Source organism: Equus przewalskii, chromosome 1 (genome assembly GCF_037783145.1).
Source record: "Equus przewalskii isolate Varuska chromosome 1, EquPr2, whole genome shotgun sequence".
NCBI classification, from domain to species: Eukaryota; Metazoa; Chordata; class Mammalia; order Perissodactyla; family Equidae; genus Equus; species Equus przewalskii.
In genome coordinates, this window is record NC_091831.1 from 27,285,665 (window position 1) to 27,302,222 (window position 16,558).

The 16,558-nt window shown below is 39.9% G+C and overlaps 1 protein-coding gene across 8 annotated transcripts in view; it reads right to left on the reverse strand.

Moving 5' to 3' along the window:
• CNNM2 (cyclin and CBS domain divalent metal cation transport mediator 2) overlaps positions 1–16,558 on the reverse strand; it is a 156,528-nt gene that overhangs the window by 91,810 nt on the left and 48,160 nt on the right. The window contains exon 2 of one of the 8 annotated variants that reach the window (XM_070556734.1): positions 12,175–12,827. The exons of the other annotated variants lie outside the window; for them this stretch is intronic. Coding sequence (XP_070412835.1) covers positions 12,742–12,827 — 86 coding nt within the window. The 3' untranslated portion in view covers positions 12,175–12,741. Of the gene's footprint in view, positions 1–12,174; positions 12,828–16,558 lie in introns of those variants that run through there. 8 annotated transcript variants of the gene reach the window in all.

Below are 16,558 nucleotides of genomic sequence, written 5' to 3' on the forward strand. Positions count from 1 at the left end.
ATTAAGCTGAAATTGACTTTCCTGAAACTTCCATATTGGTTCTAGTTTTGGCTTCCAAGGTCTCACAAAATGCCCCATCACCAGCCACACTCAAATCTAAATCAAATGCACTATCTTGGGAATCTTTGAGATTCAGTGGCAAGGCATGATGGCTTTCTCCAGGTAAAAACACGGCAGGTGAACTAGTTCATGCTCTATAAACCAAAACAGGCACTGAACACTACAGGTGAACCAAGGCAAGTACAGCACAATGTCCAGGAGTAAGGCACAGTTTAGGTAAAGAGATGGTACCATAGACATAAAAAACTATGGGTCTCCAAGCTGATGGATAATATACTAAAGTCTGAGCATGCCAACCATCATCATCTGGGAGGCCTCTCCTCATTTGGCAGGGCATATTCGTTCCCTGTTTAGAGAACTAGAAAACTTATCCATGCCCCCAATCCTGCTTTTACTACTCCCTTCAGCTGTTGTGAACTGATTACACTGTAGCCTAAAGAGCTATTCCATCAAACTGGTCTGGTAATTTAAAAACAAAACAAAAATATTATTATAGCGTAGAATAAACCATCAAGTGCTTACCTAACCCCTAGGAGCTTCTGGATACTCAACACTTGGTCCTGATGTTGGAGCAGGTGATGGCTAGAAGGAATGTGACTAAGAGTAGCCAGTAAGAAGCCAAAGGAAGAATCTAAAGTTGTGCAGGGCGACACGTCAGCCAAGAGTATATTTACCCAGGGAATACCCAAGACTATACAGAGAAGACTGCAGTCTTCTGGCCTGGTGAGGGCTAGTCACTTGGAAGCAAGGGACCATCAAGGCTTCTGGAACTTAGTGCTGATGATGAGAAGCTTCGTAGGTAAAGAAGCCTGGAGAGTTTTCAACGATGTTTTCGGAACACTTTTGGCTGTATTGGACAAAACATGAAGCTACAGAGGAGGACTCCTAATTAAGTTAAACATGAGGGTGAGAAGAGGAAAAACACATTTCAGAGAGAAAAAAGCTATTCAAATTCTTTTGGGGAAAAAAACAGACAAAACAATCTAGAGCAATTTAGAATTCTCAAGGTCTGCCAAGGTTTCCTACACAAGCAGGCATTTTGCCCCACTGGTACAGAAAGAAAATATTTTCCCTTTATATGTCCCTTTCATGTTAGAAAATATGAGCAAAATTCAGTCTTTTTTTGTCCTTAACAGAGACTGTAATTTAAAAAAGAATAATAAGATTATCACACAAATATATTTACGTTATATTCTGGGCTTGGATTGTCAAAGAAATACCTCATTCTAGAGAGAGTACTTCCGAAGCCTTCATACATACTTCTTTAAAATTACTAATAACATAGGGACCGGCCCCGTGGCCAAGTGGCTAAGTTCGCGCACTCCGCTGTGTTGGCCCAGGGTTTTGCCAGTTTGGATCCTGGGCCCGGACATGGCACCGCTCATCAGGCCACATTGAGGCGGCATCCCACATGCCACAACTAGAAGCACCTGCAACTAAGATATACAACTATGTACCGGGGGGATTTGGTGAGATAAAGCAGAAAAAAAATAAAATAAAATAATAGAATAAAATTACTAATAACATCAAAATTTGTTTCCTGCAGAAGCCTTATATACATAGAGACTTGGAGCCATTGCTATAACTTAAAATACTAGAATTCCCTTACTTAATGGCTATAGGGAACTATAATAATAGAAATTATTGCTACTAGTGTTTCTCTAATTGTATTAATATATAAAACTTTCTCAAGTCATCTCACTCATCAGCTTTCTCCTCCACGCCCCATGGAAAAAAAAATTTTTATTGCAGTAACATTGATTTATAACATTATATAGATGTCAGGTGTACCTCATTATACTTCAATTTCTGTGTAGATTACATCATGTTCACTATCCAAAGACTAATTACAGTTCAGCACCATACACACGCGCCTAATCACCCTTTTCACCCTCATCCCTCCCACCTTCCCCTCTAGTAACCACCAATCCAATCTCTGTCTCTATGTGTTTCTTTGTTGTTGTTTTTATCTTCTATTTATAAGTGAGATCATATGGTATTTGACTTTCTCCCTCTAACTTATTTCACTTAGCATAATACCCTCAAGGTCCACCCATGTTGTCACAAATGGCAAGATTTCATCCTTTTTTATGGCTGAGTAGTATTCCATTGTGTTTATATACCACAACTTCTTTATCCATTCATCCCTTGACAGGCACCTAGGTTGCTTCCAAGTCTTGGCTATTGTGAATAATGCCGCAACGAACAGAGGGGTGCATGTATCTTTACACATTTGTATTCTCATGTTCTTTGGCTAAATACCCAGCAGTGGAATAGCTGGATCTTATGGTAGTTCCATCCTTAATTTTTTTGAAGAATTTCCATACTGTTTTCCATAGTGGCTATACCAGTTTGCACTCCCGCCAGCAGTGCATGAGAGTTCCCTTTTCTCCACATCCTCTCCAACACCTGTTATTTCCTGTCTTGTTAATTATAGCCATTCTGACAGGTGTGAGGTGATATCTCATTGTAGTTTTGATTTCCATTTCCCTGATAATTGGTGATGTTGAATATCTTTTCAACTTGGCCTGTTGGCCAAGGGTATATCTTCTTTGGAGAAATGTCTGTTCAGATCTTTTGCCCATTTTTAAATTGGGTTGTTAGTTTGTTGTTGTTGAGTTGTATGAGTTCTTTATATATTTTGGATATTAACCCCTTATCAGATATATGGTTTGCAAATATCTTCTCCCAATCGTTAGGTTGTCTTTTTGTTTTGTTGATGGTTTCCTTTGATATACAAAAGCTTTTTAGTTTGATGTAGTCCCGTTTGTTTATTTTTTCTATTGTTTTCCTTGCCCAGTCAGACATAGTACTTGAAAATATGCTGCTAAGACTGATGTTGAAGAGTGTACTGCCTATGTTTTCTTCTAGAATTTTCATGGTTTCTGGTCTTACATTCAAGTCTTTAATCCATTTTGAGTTAATTTTTGTCTTTGGTGTAAGATAAAGGTCCACTTTCATTCTTTTGCATGTGGCTGTCCAGTTTTCCCAACACATTTTATTTTATTTTATTTTATGAGGAAGATTAGCCCTGAGCTAACTGCTGCCAATCCTCCTCTTTTTGCTGAGGAAGACTGGCCCTGAGCTAACATCCATGCCCATCTTCCTCTACTTTCTATGTGGGACGCCTACCACAGCATGGCTTTTGCCAATCGGTGCCATGTCTGCACCCAGGATCCAAACTGGCGAACCCCAGGCCGCCGAAGTGGAAGGTGTGCACTTAACTGCTGCACCACCAGGCCAGCCCCCCCAACACTATTTATTTAAGAGACTTTCCTTTCTCCATTGTATGTTTTTGGCTCCCTTGTTGGAAATTAGCTGCCCATAGATGTGTGGGTTTATTTCTGGGCTCTTGATTCTGTGGATTCATTGATCTGTGTGTCTGTTTTTGTGCCAGTACTATGCTGTATTTTTGTGTGTGAGGAAGATTGCCCTGAGCTAACATCTGTTGCCAATCTTTCTCTTTTTGCTTGAGGAAGATTGTTGCTATGCTAACATCTGTGCCAATCTTCCTCTATTTTACGTGGGATGCCGCCACAGCGTGCCTTGACAAGTGGTGCTGGGTCCACGCCCAGAATGTGAATCTGTGAACCCCAGGCCGCAGAAGCGAAGGTCAAAAATTTAACCATTATGCCACCAGGCCAGCCTCCACGCTGTTTTGATACTATAGCTTTGTAGTATATTTTGAAATCAGGGAGTGTGATACCTCCAGCTTTGTTCTTTTTTTCTAAGGATTCCTTTGGCTATTTGGGGTTTTGGGTGTTCCATACAAATTTTAGGATTCTTCGTTCTATTTCCGTGAAAATGTCATTGGAACTTTGATAGGGATTGCACTGAATCTGTAGACTGCTTTAGGAAGTATGGACGTTTTAACTATGTTAATTCTTCCAGTCCAAGAGCACGGAATATCTTTCCATTTCTTTGTGTCTTCTATTTCTTTCAACAATGTTTTATAGTTTTCAGTGTACAGGTCTTTCACCTTTTTGGTTAAGTTTATTCTTGGATATTTTATTCTTTTTGTTGCAATTGTAAATGGGATTGTATTCTTAATTTCTCTTTCTGCTACTTCGTTGTTAGTGTATAGAAAAGCAACTGATTTTTGTATGTTGATTTTGTATCCTGCAACTTTACCATGTTCATTTACTATGTCTAAAAGTTTTTTGGTGGATTCTTTAGCATTTTCTATATATAAAATCACGTCACCTGCAAATAGTGACAGTTTCACTTCTCCCTTTCATACGGATCCTTTTTATTTCTTTTCTTGCCTAATTCTATGGCTAGAACTTCCAACACTATGTTAAATAAGAGTGGTGAAAGTGGGCATCCTTGTCTGGTTTCTGTTCTTAAAGAGATAGCTTTCAGTTTTTCTCCATTGAGAATGATATTAGCCATGGATTTGCCATAGATGTTGAGGTACTTTCCTTCTATACCCATTTTATTCAGAGTTTTTATCATAAATGGATGTTGTATCTTGTCAAATGCTTTCTTTGCATCTATTGAGATAATTCTGTGATTTTTTTTGGAGGAAGATTAGCCCTGAGCTAACTGCTGCCAATCCTCCTCTTTTTGTGGAGGAAGACTGACCCTGAGCTAACATCCATGCCCATCTTCCTCTACTTTATACGTGGGATGCCTACCACAGCATGGCTTTTGCCAAGTGGTGCCATGTCCGCACCCGGGATCCGAATCGGCAAACCCCAGGCCAGCAAGAAGCAGAACATGCACACTTAACCACTGTGCCACCAGGCTGGCCCCGAGATGATTATGTGATTTTTATTCTTCGTTTTCTTAATGTGGTGTATCATGTTGACTGATTTGCAGATGTTGAACCATCCTTGCACCCCTGGAATAAATTCCACTTGATCATGGTGTCTGATCTTGTTAATATATTGTTGTATTCGATTTGCCAGTATTTTGTTGAGGACTTTTGCATTGATGTTCATCAGCAATATTGGCCTGTAATTTTCTTTTTGTGTGTTGTCCTTGTCTGGTTTTGATATCAGGTTAATGTTGGCTTCACAGAATGAGTTAGGAAGCTTCCCCTCCTCTTCAATTTTTTGGGAACAGTTTGAGAAGGATAGGTATTAAGCCATCTTTGAATGTTTGGTAGGATTCACTGTGGAAGCCATCTGGTCCTGGACTTCTATTTTTGGGGGAGGTATTTGATTACTGTTTCAAAATCTCCTTACTAGTGATTGGTCTATCCATATTCTCTATTTCTTCTTGATTCAGTTTTGGAAGGTTGTATGATCCTAAGAATTTATCCACTTCTTCTAGATTATCCAGTTTGTTGGTGTATAGCTTTTCGTAGTATTCTCTTATAATATTTTATATTTCTGAGGTGTCTCTTGTAATTTCTAGTCTTTCATTTCTGATCTTATTTATTTGAGCATTCGCTCTTTTTTTCTTGGTGAGTCTAGCTAAAAGTTTGTCAATTTTGTTTATCTTTTCAAAGCACCAGCTCTTAGTTTCACTGCTTTTTTCTATTCTTTTTTTCAGTGTCTATTTCATTTATTTCTGCTCTGATTTTTACTATTTCCTTCCTTCTACTGATTTTGGCTTTGTTCTTCTTTTTCCAGTTCCTTTAGGTGCACTGTTAGATTGTTTGAGATTTCTGTTGTTTGTTGAGGTAGGCCCGTATTGCTATAAACTTCCCTCTTAGAACCACTTTTGCTGTATCCCATTAAGTTTGGCATGTTGTACTATCATTTTCATTTGTCTCCAGATATTTTTTATTTCTCCTTTGATTTCTTCACTGACCCAGTCATTGTTCAGTAGCATTTTGTTTAATCTTCACATAGTTGCTGCTTTTCTGATTTCCTTCCTGTACTTGATTTCCAGTTTCCTACTGTTGTGGTCAGAAAAGATGATTGGTATTATTTCAAGCTTATAAATTTATTGAGACTTGTTTTGTGGCCTAACATATGATCTATCCTGGAGAACCTTCCATGTGCATTTGAAAAGAATGTGTATTCTGCAGTTTTTGCATGGAATGTTCTATATATATCTACTAAGTGCATTTGGTCTAATGTGTCATTTAAGGCCAATGTTTCCTTACTGATCTTCTGTTTGGATGATCTATCCATTGGTGTAAGTGGAGTGTTAAAGTCCCCTACTATTATTGTGTTGCTGTCTATTTCTTCTTTGATGTCTGTTTATAATTGCTTTATACATTTAGGCACTCCTATGTTGGGTGCACAGATATTTACAAGTGTTATATCCTCTTATACTTCCCCTTTATCATTACGTAGTGCCCTTCATTGTCTCTTGTTATAGTTTTTGTTTTAAAGTCTATTATTTCTGGTATAAGTATTGCTACCCCAACTTTCTTCATTGCCATTTGCATGGAGTATCTTTTTCCATTCTTTCACTTTCAGTTTGTGAGTGTCTTTAGGTCTGAAGTGTGTCTCTTGTATGCAGCATATACATAGGTCTTGTTTTTTTGTCCCATCGGCCACCCCATGCCTTTGTTTTCCCCCATGATTGGCACTTGAGCTAACATCTGTTGCCAATCCTTTTTTTTTTTTCCTTCTCCCCAAAGTCCCCCCAGTACATAGTTGTATATTCTAGTTGTGAGTGCCTCTGGTTGTGCTATGTGGGATGCTGTCTCAGCACAGTATGGCCTGACAAGTGGTGCCATGTCCACATCCAGGATCTGAACCAGCAAAACCCTGGGCCGCCAAAGTGGAGCGTGCAAACTTAACCACTCAGCCACAGGGCTGGCCTCTACCCCATGCCTTTTGATTGAAGCATTTAGTCCACTGACATTTAAAGTAGCTATTGATAAGAATGTACTTATTGCCATCTTGTTACTTTTTTCTGGATGTTTTAGTAGTTCTTCTCTGTTCCTTTCTTATTCTCTTGCTCTCTTCCCATGTAGTTTGATGGTTTTCTTTAGTATTATGTTTGGGTTCTTTTCTCTTAATTTTTTGTGTATTTATTATAGGTTCCTAGTTTGTGATTACCATGAGGTTCATATGTAATAAGCTACATATATAGCAATCTATATTAAGTTGATGGTCTCTTTGGTTTAACCTCTTGCTAAAAGCTCTACTCTTTTACTCATCTCCTCCCACATTTTATGTTTTTGATATCATATCTAAGGTCTTTTTTTGTGCATGAGTATCCAATACTCTCTTATCATGGAAATACATAATTTCAACACTTTCATCTTTTGACCTTCATATTAGCTTCATAAGTGGTTGCTCTGCTACTTTTACTGTATATTTGCCTTTACTGGTGCTTTTATTGTGGGGTTTTTTTATTTTTGATAATTTTCTTATTCCTATTTATCATCTTCTCTTTTTGACTTAAGGTCCTTTAGCATTTCTTCTAAGGCTGGTTTCTTGGTGATAAACTCCTTTAGTTTTTGCTTGTCTGTGAAACTCTATTTCTCCTTCCATTCTGGATGATAATCTTGCCAGGTAGAGCATTCTTGGCTGTAGGTTTGTTTCCTTTCAGCACTTTAAATATATTGTGCCACTCCCTTCTAGCCTGTAAAGTTTCTGCTGAGAAGTCAGCTGATAGCCTTACGGGGTTTCCTTTATATGTAAGTTGTTGCCTTTCTCTTGCAGGTTTTAGGATTCTCTTTTTATCTTTAATACTTGACATTTCAATTATAATGTGTCTTGGTGTGGGCCTCTTTGGGCTTATCTTGTTTGGAGCTCTCTGTGCTTCCTGTACATGGATGTTTGTTTCCTTTCTTAGGTTAGGAAAGTTTTCAGCTATTATTTCTTTCTTTTTCTAAGATTTTATTTTCCCTTTTTCTCCCCAAAGCCCCCTGCTACATAGCTGTGTGTTTTTAGCTGTGGATCCTTCTAGTTGTGGCATGTGGGATGCCGCCCCAGCATAGCCTGATGAGCGGCACCACATCTGCGCCCAGGATCTGAACCAGCGAAACGCCGGGCCACTGAAGGAGAGTGCACAAACCCAACCACTCAGCCATGGGGCCAGTCCATATTATTTCTTCAAATAGATTCTCTTCCCCTTTGTCTCTCTCTTCTTCTGGGACACCTATAATACAGATGTTAGTGCACTTAATGTTGTCCCAGAGGTGCTTTAGATTGTCCTCATTCTTTTTAATTCTTTTTTCTTTTGCCTGTTCAGCTTGGGTGACTTCCTCTAGTCTTTTTGTCCAGCTCTCTGATCCATTCTTCTGTATCATCTACTCTGCTACTGAGTCCCTCTAGTGAATTTTTCATTTCCAGTACTTTATTCTTCATTTCTGATTGGTTCTTTTTTATATTTTCCAATTTTTTGTTGAAGTTCTCACTGAGTTCATCCATTCTTCTCCCAAGATCAGTGAGTCTTCTAATGACTATTAGTTTGCACTGTTTGTCAGGTCGATTGTTTATCTCTTTTTCATTTAGCTCTTTTTCTGGGGTTGTGTCCTGTTCCCTTACTTCAAACACATTCCTTTGTCTTCTCCTTTTGCCTCTTTCTCTGTACTTATATCTATGTATTAGGTAGGTCAGCTATGTCTCCCAATCTTGGAAGAGATTCCTTATGAGGCCCAGCAGTGTGCTTCCCTCTTGTCACCAGTTCCAAATGTTCCAGGAGTGTCCCCTGTGTGGGCTACATGTGTCATTCTGTTGTGGCAGGGTTGCTCTTGCTGCAGGTGCCCAGGGAGGCTAGGCTGTCCCCCGGCCAGCTGGGTGTAATGCTCAGCTATGTGTGGCTGCTATGGTCCCTTCAGTCACTTTATTGGATGAGGGGGACCCCAGCACAGTTGGCTGCAAGGTCTAATAGGACATTCCTGTTGCAATTTTTCTGTTAAGTGAGTAAGCCTCCAGTGTGGCTGGTTGCTAGGCTCAGGGGCTTACAATTGCCATAGGCCTCTGGCCTGCAAGACTGTTGTCAGCTCTCTCAGGATTGCAGCTAAGTGGGGCCAGCTCCAGGCATGGGAGCACCCAGTTGTTTCAGGCTTTGGAAGGTGGGGCTGATTTTCTATGTGGCTGTTTGAGAAGCACAAGTCTGCTGAAGCTGACAAGCCCCACCATCCACAGGGCCACACAGCCCATCAATACAGTCCTTCCCTGTGCACGTGCCCCAACCCACTGAAACAGACTTAGTCGCCCCACTACAGAGGTCTCACACACTCCACAAACACAGGCCCGCCCCTCACACATGCCCTGCCCCACAGAGGCAGACCCACTCGCTGGGCTGCAGAGGTTCCAGGCACCCCACCTAAGAGGGCCCACAAATTGCCCAAGGGCTTGCTGTGGGGTGCAGCCAGTTCCTAGGGCAGGCTGCCTACTCTGGCTGAGCTGGACTAAATAGATGATCTAGTGGTTGGGGCAGACCCTTGTACTAACAGGCCAGGAGAAGAACTCCAATGGCGTCTGCCAGCATCTGTGTCAGCATGCCTGTACTAGGTCACAATAATGGCCACTGCCAATGTTTCAGTCCCTGGGGAGGTCTCACCTCTCACCAAGATGCACCCAGAGCCTATCAAGTGAGTCTCTTTTCATCAAAGGACTGTGCATCTTTCTTTCTGGTCATTTTAGGTTGCTCTCCAAAACGGGTGAATTTGTGCATGGGCCCTTTAAGAGCATGCTTTTACCCCCTTATGTCTGATAGCTTTTCTGAGGGTATTCCCAAGTGTAGTGAATAGCCAGCAAAATCAGATATTATGACACTTGTCTCAGTTGTGCTGAGTCCAAAAGCTGACTATTATGGTAACCCTCCCCGCTCAGATCCCCCATTCCTCCAGGGAAGGCTTCGTACCTTAAGATTGCTCCTGGCCGGCTGGGAAGTGCCGCAGCTCAAAGGTGGCTTTTTTCTCTCCAGGAAAGAATTTCTGCCTCTTCCACCTCAGTCAGCACTGACCCTTGTTGCAGGGGTTCTTTTCATGCAGTTTTCAGTTCTCTCCCAGGGGTAATATTGTTCTGAGAGTAGTTGTAAACTTGTGTCCGTGGGAGGAGGTGAGTTCAGATTCCTCCTATGCTGCCATCTTGACACCATCCTTCAGCATTCTTAAACCAGCCAACTTAGCCTTGGCTATTCCATTAACTATATAATCACAGAAGTCTGTAATTCTCTGGCCTTCACTCTTTATCCACAACATACATTCATTTATCCATTCACTGAGCCAATGGCAGCCTCATAAAACTTACAGTCCAAGTGCTATATAAAATGAAAAGGCTAAACTAAGATGTTATTGTCTTTCTAAGATCTAAAATTCCATAATTTTATACATAGCATGTATACTCACTACTTAATTGGAACACATACAAAAAAACTTGTCATTAATAAGAAATATAAATATTTAGACCACATCTGAGCAAGGTCTGTTCCAGTCCCGTGAGCAAATTTTTAGCTCTCTCAAAAGTTCCTGTCCTAATGATTAAAGTCAGTACCTGTGTTGAACAGTGGGTCACAAAAATACAACTTTTTCCAAATTACGAAACAGCTGAAGTGATTAAACAGAACTAAATATCATAGATTAGATAGTTATTTAAACCTCAGTAACTCATGTTTGAGAACAGTTTTTTAATAGTTCTTGAGTTCATTTGTAGAAGGCTTTCTGTAACTTAGGTTAGTTTAATTAATGTTAACTTTTCATACATTCAAAAGCTCATACTGTAAGTTTACTGAATGCAATACCAATCACAAAACTCTACTGCAACTCACTCACTAATAAGCTTAGGAATATGCTCTTCAAATGCTCATCTGAAATAACAATGAAAGTACTGCATTGTCATCTAATTCAGAACTCAACAATAAACATTCATATACACCAGTGGGAACACTCTTGTTTCCAGCTGCTTGCAAATTCCAGTCATAATTAATACATTGATGAAAATTATTTATATCTGAAAGCCCTAAAGCCACAAAGAACTAACTACTAATCAAAGCTTTACAGTTTGATTACACAGGAGAATATGGCAAGGCCCAGCAAATAGCTCAAAGGGGAGCCAGTTGCTCTCTCCTGCAAATAGGTAATGTTTTTCCTCTCTTTTCTGCCAAATCCTTGAAGAAGGAACACACTTCACATACAAAGATGCAATAAAAAGAACCCTAAAAATACTTCATATTCCTGAGATTTAATCATATTTATCTGACAAACATTCATTGGGTACTTACTATCGCAGGCCCTAGGCTAACCCTCTGGTGGATGTGGTCCCTGGCTTCAGGGATGGTTAAGGTCTAGTGGGACAGACCAATATAAAACAAATAACCAGTGTGATCAATACTGCGAAAGAGCAATAACAGAATGCTCATAGAGAGACTTAGAGGAGACTCTAACCTACAAAGGCAAAGAACGCCTCCTCAAGAAAGTGACATCTAAACAGACATCTGAAAGATGGTAAACGTCTTAAAATTTTTTCTCTGCCCATTGGCATAGATAATTTTTATGGGTCACTAAATAAGTTGACTCTAGTTCCAAAACAGAGATCTTTTTTTTTTAACATGCAGCTGGTATATTTAAAATATAAGAAAAGCAGTTACACATTTGTTTGCCCTCTGCCATCACCACATGAAGATCACATCTTGGCCAAACTGCTGGTCCCCCAAGGAGGATGAGACACCTGAAGCAGAGTTAGGTGTCCCCAGATATCCCAGCCAAGACCATCCTACAACAGCCAATAGCCAGCCAATGCTTCTCAGTTTCTCAGTTATCTGCCATGCAGCATCATTATGGCAACAGATAACTGATACACAACATCTAAAAAGACTTACCATTCTCGTATCTTTTCTCTGGAAACTACTGATGGATAAGTTGTCCCAAGATAAGTGAATAAACCAAGAAAGACTCCAATTTGGGATCCAGAAGTGAAGGATTGTTTTTTTTTTTAATTTTTATTAAGATTATGATAGTTTACAACCTTGTGAAATTTCAGTTGTACATTATTGTTTGTCAGTCGTGTTGTAGGTGCACCACTTCACCCTTTGTGCCCATCCCCCATACCCCCTTTCCCCTGGTAACCACTAATCTGTTCTGTTTGTCTACATGTTTAGCTTCCAAATACGAGTGGAGTCACACAGAGATTGTCTTTCTCTGTCTGGTTTATTTCACTTAACATAATACCCTCAAGGTCCATCCAAGTTGTTGTGAATGGGATGATTTTATTCTTTTTTATGGCTAAGTAGTATTCCATTGTATATACATACCATATCTTCTTTATCCAATCATCAGTTTGATGGGCACTTAGGTTGCTTCCACGTCTTGGCTATTGTAAATAATGCTGCGATGAACATAGGGGTGCATGGGACTTTTGGAATTGCTGATTTGGAAGTGAAGGATTTAACACAGGAGAAAAGATGAAGAGAATTCTTAGGTTAATTTGTGAAGATAAGATTCAATGCAACAGTCCAGTACACTTCTACAGTTGTAGTTGGCAGTTTTAAGAGAAATACCTCCAAAACAACCTAAAGAACTGATACGTAACCTGATGTGTTTGTTTTAGAATTCTGGCAGAGTATGGAGATAATAAGCTAGTGATGTGAAGAAGAGTAGGCAAACAAAAACAAAAAAAATACTTACGGAAAATTCCAGGAAAAAAGTTATATAAGAAAAGACACGTGATCATAATACATTACCTGCTCACAGTGAACATTTTTCATATGTTCATAATAATGTAAACACTACATGTTAGTTTGATATGAGAAGTTAGGGAACACTTCCCTGAGAAAGTCACATGTGAAGACATCTGAGGGGCGGGCCCGGTGGTGCAGCGGTTAAGAGCGCACTTTCCGCTTCTCGTTGGCCTGGGTTCGCCGGTTCAGATCCCGGGTGCAGACACAGCACTGCTTGGCACGCCATGCTGTGGTAGGCATCCCACATATAAAGTAGAGGAAGACGGGCACGGATATTAGCTCAGGGCCAGGCTTCCTCAGCAAAAAAGAGGAGGACTGGCAGCAGTTAGCTCCAGGCTAATCTTCCTCAAAAAAAAAGACATCTGAAAGCATGTCTTTAAATTTTTGATAATTACACTGAAAAGACAGAGGAAAAGAAGTATGTGTGTGTGCCGGAGGGAGGAAGTATAGGAAAAGAAGATTCTCATCTTCCAGTGTAAGAAGCCATTAAATAAGACCCAAAACTGACATAAAGGAAGTAGTAACTTAAAAACAAATTTTAGAAATATCGAGTTTAACAGCATAAGAAACAGCTAAAAGAGTTGAAAGTATTTAACTTTGGGGAGTGGGAACTTGGAGGAGACAGAAGGTGCTATCTTTAATCATAAGTCCTGTGTCTTTTGAAGCTATGCATTAATTTTATAAAAAGTAAAGTAATTTTTCTCAATTTTTAATCTGATTTGCCTTACTTCCATTCTCCTCACATTTCTATTTTTACATTTTACGACTATTACAACTACTCATTTTATGCATTCATTTATTCATTCAACTATTTATTGAGAAGTTACTAATGTCCACTGTTTTTGATGATACAGATATAGAAATTAACAAAAAAGTCTCTAGTGGGGGGGAGACAAACAAATATATCACACATACATAATATATACATAATATTTATTTTAGATATATTGAACACATATTATAGATATATATGCCAGGTAGTAAGTGGTAAGAGGAAAAAGAATGCAAAATAAAGGGACAGAGATGGATACGAAGGGCTATTTACATACCTGGTGACATTTAAGCGAACATTTGAATTTAATAAGGGAGCAGGCATTTGCAGATACGCGGCAGAACAAAGGAGATGGAGGGAGCAGCTAGTGCAAAGGCCCTAAGATATAAGTGTGCTTAGCATGTTAAAAGGAAAGTAGGGAGACCAGGTAATATAGGGCCTTCTAATAGGCCATTATAAGAACTCTTAGCTATTATTCTGAGTGAGTTGATAAACCATTGACGGGTTTTCAAATGATGAGTAATAGGAGTTAAATTTTTAAAAATATCACTTGCTGGGGTACAACCACTTTGGAAAACTATTTAGTAAAATATAAGACTGAACCTATATATAGCCTACAAACCAGAAATCCCACTCCTAGGTATATACCCAACAAAAATGCATACATACGTCTGCCAAAGACACATACTAGAACGTTCATAGCAGTGTGATTCATAATAGCCAAAAACTGGTAACTATCTGAATGCCCATCAATAGAAGAATGGATAAATAAATTGTGGTGCATTAACACAATGGAATAGTATGCAGCTATGAGAAGAAATCTATTTCATGCAACATCATGGATGACTCTCACACACACAATATTGTATAAAAGAAGTCAGACTCAAGATTCTATTTACATAAAGTACCAAAACAGACAATAACCTATGCTCTTACAAGTCAAGACAGTGGTCATCCTTGGGGGAACAGTGACGGGAAGGGAACACGAGGAGCTGCTGGTAATGTGCTGTTTCTTGCTGCGGGCTGGTTATACAAGTGTGATCAATTGGTTTGTGAAAACTGACTGCAAACTCATAATATGTTCACTCTTCTGTGTGTTTATTCATGTCAGCAAAGTTCTTTTTTAAAGAAGAATCTGATTGCTGAGTGGAAAAGGGATTCTAAGGAGGCAGGGTGAACAGCAGGGAGACCAGCCAGGAAGCTGATGTAATTACCCAGTAAAAGAGATGGCGGCTCAGGTGGTGGAGGAAGAGATGGTGTCGAGTGGCCATATTTTGGAAACATTTTGAAGCTAGAGTCAGTATGACTTCCTGACAGATTATACAAAGGGTGAGAAAACAAGAGTAAAGGATAACACTAAGATTTTTACCCTGACAACTAGAAAAACAGAAGTGCCTTAACTGAAATGGAGAAGACTGCAGCAAGAGTAGATTTGGAGAGCACGGGAAAAATCAAGAGTCTACTTTTGAATATCTATGTTTGTGACGGCTCCAGGTAGAGCTTTTGACTATATAGTTGGACATATGAGCCTGGAGTTCAAGAAAATCTGGGCTGGAATATAAATTTGGGAGTTGTCAGCATAAGCACACAGTCAGTTTGAAAACCAAGGGACTGACTACCCCAGTCAAGTGCTCAAGGTTAACATTAATACTGATTAAGCCATGTTGATAGTACACACCCTTGATATGAGGTGATGAGAATGGCACTTTACTTTGTGGTCTTCCTCTGAAAACCCTTAACTCCTGACAAATCATTCTACAAAATACCTGACCAGTACTCCTTAAAATTGTCAAGATCAACAAAAACAAGGAAAGTCTGAGACACTGAGACCTGGGGATTCTCTCCATAAGTATCATTCCTCCTGTTCACCTATTTTCTTCACCTCTCCTTCCTTCTTACCTTCACGCTGCCTTTCAACTCAGAGTGGCCTTGCCTCCACTCTGCTGCTCCCTCTGTTGGACAGTACTGTCGAACTTCACATGATGATTGTAGCCGCCCCTGACGCAGGAAGGGTTAATAATCACTGGAAAAAGCTTGCCAACAAACTGTGAACTGGAGGTGAGAAGGCCGGTTAGCCAATGACAGGTAAGACCTCCAGGGGGAGGCAACCTAAGACAGGCATCGGTCTCCCGGGGGAACAGATGGAGACACGATATGGGGAGCAGGACGGGCGGTTGCCTAGGAGGTCTTGCATACTCTGAAATAAAATATACGAGCACAGCAATAACATGATAATATCAAAACAGAGGCCAAGGGAGGGCTCCTTGAGAAATCACTAAGAATTCTTGGCATTTGCTAATTACTTCATCCAGAACACCTGTGTACGTTTAACAGATGTAAGCTATGTATATATTGAAATGCTGGTTATAATAAACTCAGAGTGGCCATCAGCCCTCTCCGCATCTATCCTGATGTGTACATTGGATTGCGACACCGACAATGATGGAAAGAAATGGGCTATATCCGGGCTGTCTAATACAGTAGCCACTAGGTACATGTGGCTACTGAGCACAAACTATGTGTCTATGGTGATTGAGGAAATACATTTTTAATTTTATGTAATTTTAATTAAGATTTAAATTTAAATAGCCACATAGGGCTACTGGTTATTATTTGGCCAGCACAGCTCTAGAGGTCAGGGTCTCTTATTTAACCCTTTCTTTTCCTGACCCTTTAACAAGCCGTGATACCTCTGACTCTCCGTACTCATCTTGGCTCTAGAACATCTTTAAACAAGGTCTGAAGCCAGAGTTCACCCAGCCTGGGCTCCTGTCTTTCCACACCCACACAGTCTGACTGGAAAAGGACAGAGGCCTCAGGGGCCAAATGATCCCCCTCCCTCACCCGCCTGTGACTCAGGCCTCGACAGTCACTAACGGAGATCGATTCCCGTGAATTTAAGGAGAGTGTTTCTCAAATGTGAATTTTTTATAAGGGGGAAAAGATTCCTAGCATTAATTATAAAACCAGATTATTAAAAACTCTTTCAAATTAAATACACAACATGAAAATTATATTCAAATTAATGATATCAACTTAGTGAGACAGGGAATGAATGTCATCCTGCTAAAACTACACCGCTACTCACAATGGGAATATGGTGCCAACTCACACAGCACATATTGCTACCACTTTTCTCTCTTCAAACAACTGTAAAATCTTCATTTGTACAGTGTGTCTGTACAG